The sequence below is a fragment of the Oncorhynchus masou genome, unplaced genomic scaffold (genome assembly GCF_036934945.1).
Source record: "Oncorhynchus masou masou isolate Uvic2021 unplaced genomic scaffold, UVic_Omas_1.1 unplaced_scaffold_443, whole genome shotgun sequence".
Lineage (NCBI taxonomy): Eukaryota > Metazoa > Chordata > Actinopteri > Salmoniformes > Salmonidae > Oncorhynchus > Oncorhynchus masou.
Window position 1 is genome coordinate 643,092 of NW_027010822.1, and position 8,265 is coordinate 651,356.

The window sequence follows — 8,265 nt, forward strand, 5'->3', positions numbered from 1 at the left end:
TTGGAGCCTCTTTACCGGGGTACATGTAGCCACATCCTGCACGAAAAATCACACACACTATAGATCATTTTCCATAACAATTGAACAGAAAACGCGGACAGTTTGTTAACATACATTTATAAAGGATTTAAAAAAGGCAAGGAAGCAACAACAACACAATAAGGTCTGTGGATATATTATCCAACTCTACACTTAACCAAGTAGCTAAAACAGCCATCAGGGCTCGGTAGCCATCTTGTTGTTGTTGACCGATATAACTCTTAACAATGGGAAGAGAAACAACTCCATTATTAACCAGTGTAGCGTCTTATTATTATTTTATATAACCCATTAAATCAGGATGTCCAGACGAGGTAGTACCGGTCCGACCGGGCTCCGGAGGAAACGGGACATGGAGGAGCACCAGAAGGAGAGACGACGGGCTCTGCAGGCCCGACACCGGGCCAACCTGGCCACCCTGTTCGAGAAACTCAACACCGTGGTCTGCCCCACATCCAACAAGATGCCTGCTAAGGTGAGATTAATATAGATGGCTAACAATCTGAAATATCTTCCTTGTTCTCTCCTTCATGTGTAGCTAACTGTTGTGTGAAAATATTTTTGGTCAGTTACTATGGAGAAACTAGCAAGCTAACTGTTGCTGTGTAGAGAGTGTGATTGGGGCTAACTAGCTAACTGTTGCTGGGTAGAGAGTGTGATTGGGGCTAACTAGCTAACTGTTGCTGGGTAGAGAGTGTGATTGGGGCTAACTAGCTAACTGTTGCTGGGTAGAGAGTGTGATTGGGGCTAACTAGCTAACTGTTGCTGGGTAGAGAGTGTGATTGGGGCTAACTAGCTAACTGTTGCTGGGTAGAGAGTGTGATTGGGGCTAACTGGCTAACTGTTGCTGTGTAGAGAGTGTGATTGGGGCTAACTGGCTAACTGTTGCTGGGTAGAGAGTGTGATTGGGGCTAACTGGCTAACTGTTGCTGTGTAGAGAGTGTGATTGGGGCTAACTAGCTAACTGTTGCTGGGTAGAGAGTGTGATTGGGGCTAACTAGCTAACTGTTGCTGGGTAGAGAGTGTGATTGGGGCTAGCTAGCTAACTGTTGATGGGTAGAGAGTGTGATTGGGGCTAACTGTTGCTGGGTAGAGAGTATGATTGGGGCTAACTGTTGCTGGGTAGAGAGTGTGATTGGGGCTAACTGTTGCTGGGTAGAGAGTGTGATTGGGGCTAGCTAGCTAACTGTTGCTGGGTAGAGAGTATGATTGGGGCTAACTGGCTAACTGTTGCTGGGTAGAGAGTATGATTGGGGCTAACTGGCTAACTGTTGCTGGGTAGAGAGTGTGATTGGGGCTAACTGTTGCTGGGTAGAGAGTGTGATTGGGGCTAGCTAGCTAACTGTTGATGGGTAGAGAGTGTGATTGGGGCTAACTAGCTAACTGTTGATGGGTAGAGAGTGTGATTGGGGCTAACTGGCTAACTGTTGCTGTGTAGAGAGTGTGATTGGGGCTAACTAGCTAACTGTTGCTGGGTAGAGGGTGTGATTTGGGGCTAGCTAGCTAACTGTTGCTGGGTAGAGAGTGTGATTGGGGCTAACTGTCCTGGGTAGAGAGTGTGATTGGGGCTAACTGGCTAACTGTTGCTGGGTAGAGGGTGTGATTTGGGGCTAACTGGCTAACTGTTGCTGGGTAGAGAGGGTGTGATTTGGGGCTAGCTAGCTAACTGTTGCTGGGTAGAGAGTGTGATTGGGGCTAACTGGCTAACTGTCCTGGGTAGAGAGTGTGATTGGGGCTAACTGTTGCTGGGTAGAGAGTATGATTGGGGCTAACTGTTGCTGGGTAGAGAGGGTGTGATTTGGGGCGAGCTGGCTAACTTGCTGGGTAGAGTGTGGTTTTGGGGCTAACTGGCTAACTGTTGTTGGGTAGAGAGGGTGTGATTTGGGGCTAACTGTTGCTGGGTAGAGAGGGTGTGATTTGGGGCTAACTGTTGCTGGGTAGAGAGGGTGTGATTTGGGGCTAACTGTTGCTGGGTAGAGAGGGTGTGATTGGGGCTAGCTAGCTAACTGTTTCTGGGTAGAGAGGGTGTGATTTGGGGCTAACTGTTGCTGGGTAGAGAGGGTGTGATTTGGGGCTAGCTAGTTAACTGTTGCTGGGTTGAGAGGGTGTGATTTGGGGCTAGCTGGCTAACTGTTGATGGGTAGAGAGGGTGTGATTTGGGGATAACTGTTGCTGGGTAGAGAGAGTGTGATTTGGGGCTAGCTGGCTAACTGTTGCTGGGTAGAGAGGGTGTGATTTGGGGCTAGCTCCCTAACTGTTGCTGGGTTGAGAGGGTGTGATTTGGGGCTAGCTAGTTAACTGTTGCTGGGTTGAGAGGGTGTGATTTGGGGCTAGCTGGCTAACTGTTGCTGGTTAGAGAGGGTGTGATTTGGGGCTAGCTGGCTAACTGTTGATGGGTAGAGAGGGTGTGATTTGGGGCTAACTGTTGCTGGGTTGAGAGGGTGTGATTTGGGGCTAACTGTTGGTGGGTAGAGAGGGTGTGATTTGTTCCAGACTTGTCCCTCCAGGATTTTATGCAATTTTTTTTGTGATTTCTGCTGACGAAAATGCTTGATTTTGCTGCATCTTTTCTGATTTCAAAACAACAAAACAAAACAAAAATTCATATAGGGGGGGTGTGATTTGGGGCTAACTGTTGCTGGGTAGAGAGCTGTTTGAGCACTTTAAATGTTTCTATATTATTTTATTATTTATATTAATTGTATTTGTGTTATGTATTCTGCTTAAAATCGTCCTAAAACAGTTTTAGGACGATTTTAAGCAGAATACATAAAACAAAAACAATTAGAAACATTTAAGGTGCTCGATTTAGTTTATTTTCCTGAACAAACAGCTCTGTCATAATCCACTCACACAAACCTCTCCCTCAGGCTCGGCGTCGACCCACGATCAACACCAGATTCACATCCCATTCCCACTCACACACACCTCTCTAAAAAAACAACCCCAAATAGATTCAAAGCTGATCAATCGCTTTCTATTTGAGGATCGATATTTCTTTTCCATAAGTTGTCATTAAAATATTTTTTTTCTGAAAGGGTCGTAAGGGAGATTTCCACTCACCTTGATTCGTTCAGAGCTCGTCACAGTCGTCCCTGCTACCACTTCAGTTATAGTGGTCTGTTGTGGGAACTGTTCTGACATTCTCATATACTTTTCTGATTCCAAGTTACTGTTTATTGTCGACTTTCTCTACTTTCCAAAAACATCTTCACCTACCTGGCCATGCAGGTAGATCTTCACCTACCTGGTGAGGCAGGTATATCTTCACCTACCTGGCCATGCAGGTATATCTTCACCTACCTGGCCATGCAGGTATATCTTCACCTACCTGGCCCTGCAGGTAGGTCTTCACCTACCTGGCCATGCAGGTAGATCTTCACCTACCTGGCCATGCAGGTATATCTTCTTCACCTACCTGGCCATGCAGGTATATCTTCACCTACCTGGCCATGCATGTATATCTTCACCTACCTGGCCATGCAGGTATATCTTCACCTACCTGGCCATGCAGGTAGATCTTCACCTACCTGGCCATGCAGGTAGATCTTCACCTACCTGGCCATGCAGGTAGATCTTCACCTACCTGGCCATGCAGGTATATCTTCACCTACCTGGCCATGCAGGTAGATCTTCACCTACCTGGTGATGCAGGTATATCTTCACCTACCTGGCCATGCATGTATATCTTCACCTACCTGGCCATGCAGGTATATCTTCACCTACCTGGCCATGCAGGTAGATCTTCACCTACCTGGCCATGCAGGTAGATCTTCACCTACCTGGCCATGCAGGTAGATCTTCACCTACCTGGCCATGCAGGTATATCTTCACCTACCTGGCCATGCAGGTAGATCTTCACCTACCTGGTGATGCAGGTATATCTTCACCTACCTGGCCATGCAGGTATATCTTCACCTACCTGGCCATGCAGGTATATCTTCACCTACCTGGCCATGCAGGTAGATCTTCACCTACCTGGCCCTGCAGGTAGATCTTCACCTACCTGGTGATGCAGGTAGATCTTCACCTACCTGGCCCTGCAGGTAGATCTTCACCTACCTGGCGATGCAGGTAGATCTTCACCTACCTGGCCCTGCAGGTAGATCTTCACCTACCTGGCCATGCAGGTAGATCTTCACCTACCTGGCCATGCAGGTAGATCTTCACCTACCTGGCCATGCAGGTAGATCTTCACCTACCTGGCCATGCAGGTAGATCTTCACCTACCTGGCCATGCAGGTAGATCTTCACCTACCTGGCCATGCAGGTAGATCTTCACCTACCTGGCCATGCAGGTAGATCTTCACCTGCCTGGCGAGGCAGGTAGATCTTCACCTGCCTGGCGAGGCAGGTAGATCTTCACCTGCCTGGCCATGCAGGTATATCTTCACCTACCTGGCCATGCAGGTAGATTTTCACCTACCTGGCCAGGCAGGTAGATCTTCACCTACCTGGCCAGGCAGGTAGATCTTCACCTACCTGGCCAGGCAGGTAGATCTTCACCTACCTGGCCAGGCAGGTAGATCTTCACCTACCTGGTGAGGCAGGTAGATCTTCACCTACCTGGTGAGGCAGGTAGATCTTCACCTACCTGGTGAGGCAGGTAGATCTTCACCTACCTGGTGATAAATTGGTATGATGGATCAGATAAAAGTGGCAACCTCAGTTGAATGTGTTGTGTTGTAAAGTGTGATTGTAATGTTGTCTGGTCGCTCAGTGGAAGATCTTGGACCACGCCAAAGGATTTCTGAAAGAGCAGGAAGCCCACCTGAGCAGACTGATGCTACTGAAAGGTGAGAGGAGCCCAATGCCCTTTTGATGTGTACAGAACAACCACGCTCTGTGATGAAGGGCACGGTTTCTCATTCACCGACATGTGTTTAGGGATATTCCTCGGTAATGAAGACGGGCCGTGCAGCTTGGAGGAAGTGAGGGCAGAGTACCGGAGGCTGCAGTCACACAGCAGGTACACTACTCCCATTGACATACACTAGATATTTATTTTACTAGGTCAGTTAAGAACAAATTCTTATTTTCAATGACGGTCTAGGAGCAGTGGGTTAACTGCCTTGGAACAGTGGGTTAACTGCCTTGGAACAGTGGGTTAACTGGTCTAGGAACAGTGGGTTAACTGGTCTAGGAACAGTGGGTTAACTGCCTTGGAACAGCGGGTTAACTGCCTAGGAACAGTGGGTTAACTGCCTAGGAACAGTGGGTTAACTGGTCTAGGAACAGTGGGTTAACTGGTCTAGGAACAGTGGGTTAACTGCCTAGGAACAGTGGGTTAACTGGCTAGGAACAGTGGGTTAACTGGCTAGGAACAGTGGGTTAACTGCCTAGGAACAGTGGGTTAACTGCCTAGGAACAGTGGGTTAACTGCCTAGGAACAGTGGGTTAACTGCCTTGGAACAGTGGGTTAACTGGTCTAGGAACAGTGGGTTAACTGCCTAGGAACAGTGGGTTAACTGGCTAGGAACAGTGGGTTAACTGGCTAGGAACAGTGGGTTAACTGGTCTAGGAACAGTGGGTTAACTGGTCTAGGAACAGTGGGTTAACTGCCTAGGAACAGTGGGGTTAACTGGTCTAGGAACAGTGGGTTAACTGCCTAGGAACAGTGGGTTAACTGGTCTAGGAACAGTGGGTTAACTGGTCTAGGAACAGTGGGTTAACTGCCTAGGAACAGTGGGTTAACTGGTCTAGGAACAGTGGGTTAACTGCTCTAGGAACAGTGGGTTAAGGAACAGTGGGTTAACTGGTCTAGGAACAGTGGGTTAACTGGTCTAGGAACAGTGGGTTAACTGCCTAGGAACAGTGGGTTAACTGGCTAGGAACAGTGGGTTAACTGGTCTAGGAACAGTGGGTTAACTGGTCTAGGAACAGTGGGTTAACTGCCTAGGAACAGTGGGGTTAACTGGTCTAGGAACAGTGGGTTAACTGCCTAGGAACAGTGGGTTAACTGCCTTGGAACAGCAGGTTAACTGCCTAGGGAACAGTGGGGTTAACTGCCTAGGGAACAGTGGGTTAACTGCCTAGGGAACAGTGGGGTTAACTGTCTAGGGAACAGTGGGGTTAACTGCCTAGGAACAGTGGGGTTAACTGCCTAGGAACAGTGGGTTAACTGCCTAGGAACAGTGGGTTAACTGCCTAGGAACAGTGGGTTAACTGCCTAGGAACAGTGGGTTAACTGCCTAGGAACAGTGGGTTAACTGCCTAGGAACAGTGGGTTGACTGCCTAGGAACAGTGGGTTAACTGGCTAGGAACAGTGGGGTTAACTGGTCTAGGAACAGTGGGTTAACTGGTCTAGGAACAGTGGGTTAACTGCCTAGGAACAGTGGGGTTAACTGCCTTGTTCAGGGGCAGAACGACACATTTTTACCTTGTCAGCTCGGGGATTAGATCCAGCAACCTTTCGGTTACTAGTCCAACGCTCTAACCACTAGGCTACCTGCCGCCCCCATAGATACTGGTGCAAAGCCTAGGCGGCAGGTAGCCTAGTGGGTAGAGTGTTGGACTAGTAACTGAAAGGTTTTTGGTTTGAATCCCCGAGCTGACAAGATGGGGAAAAACCTTCCGTCCTGCCGTTGAGCGTTAAGGCAGTTAACAACAGCAGCTCCCAGGGCCCCAGTGGGTTAATGACGTGGGTTAAGGCAGTTAACAACAGTGGGGTTAAGCAGCTCCCAGGGCCCCGATGACGTGGGTTAAGAACAGTGGGGTTAAGCCACTGCCCCTCTCTGATTCAGAGGGGTTTGTGGGTTAAGGCAGAACAGTGGGTTAACCTAGGAACAGCTGGGCCCCTCTCTGAGTCAGTCTAGGAACAGTGGGGTTTGGGGTTAAGGCAGCCCAATGCCCCTCTCTGAGTCAGAGGGGTTTGTGGGTTAACAGCTGAAGTTACACATTTCAGTGACTGGGGGTATCCCCTTTCCCTAAGTACAGCGTGCCACCTGCAGTTAGTATAGATTACCACTGGGGGGCAGCATCTACCCATGTTATTGATCAACTAGTTGTTTATACACATCTACCCATGTTATTGATCAACTAGTTGTTTATACACATCTACCCATGTTATTGATCAACTAGTTGTTTATACACATCTACCCATGTTATTGATTATCTACCCATGTTATTGATCAACTACAGTTGTTTATACACATCTACCCATGTTATTGATCAACTACAGTTGTTTATACACATCTACCCATGTTATTGATCAACTACAGTTGTTTATACACATCTACCCATGTTATTGATCAACTACAGTTGTTTATACACATCTACCCATGTTATTGATCAACTACAGTTGTCTATACACATCTACCCATGTTATTGATCAACTACAGTTGTCTATACACATCTACCCATGTTATTGATCAACTACAGTTGTCTATACACATCTACCCATGTTATTGATCAACTACAGTTGTTTATACACATGCATGTAAAATCAATTTCTATTGTTATTGTAGATATCAATTAGCTTATTTTTTCAGTCTTACATTAAAACGTGTTCCCTCCCCCTTTCCCCCTCCTCCCCCTCCCCTCCTCCCCTCCCTCCCCCTTTACCCTTTCCCCCTCCTCCCCCTCCCTTTCCCCCTTTCCTCCCCCCCTCCCTTTCCCCCCCCCCTCCTTCCCCCCCCTCCCCTCAGCTCCCTGCGCTCCAGAAGACCTGGTGGCCACAGGCGTCATGGCGTGGCTGACGGAGAGGACCTGACTGAGACCAGTGAGGAAGACTCTGAGGAGGAGACTCTGGATGACTCCGCCCCCTCTCAGACCTCCATCAACTCTCTAACCAACATCCTGGAGTTTGAAGGGTGGGGGCTCGTGCCAGGGTTAACGAGTAGCGAACAGCAACATCACAGTGTAGAGGCTATACAGGTGACCAGTCATCTGGTATTTCCATCAGTGTGGAGGCTATACAGCCGACCAGTCAACTGGTATTTCCATCAGTGTAGAGGCTATACAGCTGACCAGTCAACTGGTATTTCCATCAGTGTAGAGGCTATACAGCTGACCAGTCAACTGGTATTTCCATCAGTGTAGAGGCTATACAGCTGACCATCAGTGTAGAGGCTATACAGCCGACCAGTCAACTGGTATTTCCATCAGTGTAGAGGCTATACAGCTGACCAGTCAACTGGTATTTCCATCAGTGTGGAGGCTATACAGCTGACCATCAGTGTGGAGGCTATACAGCCGACCAGTCAACTGGTATTTCCATCAGTGTA

The 8,265-nt window shown here is 48.2% G+C and overlaps 1 protein-coding gene across 1 annotated transcript; it reads left to right on the forward strand.

The window, feature by feature from the left end:
- Nucleotides 1–340: 340 nt before the first annotated feature.
- On the forward strand, nt 341–7,851 carry LOC135535092 (stimulated by retinoic acid gene 8 protein-like; the record flags this gene model as incomplete). Its single annotated transcript, XM_064961815.1, has 4 exons — nt 341–514; nt 4,745–4,835; nt 4,927–5,008; nt 7,687–7,851. Coding segments are annotated over exons 1-4 (512 nt in total), but the record flags the coding sequence as incomplete, so codon positions are not given.
- Nucleotides 7,852–8,265: the final 414 nt, after the last annotated feature.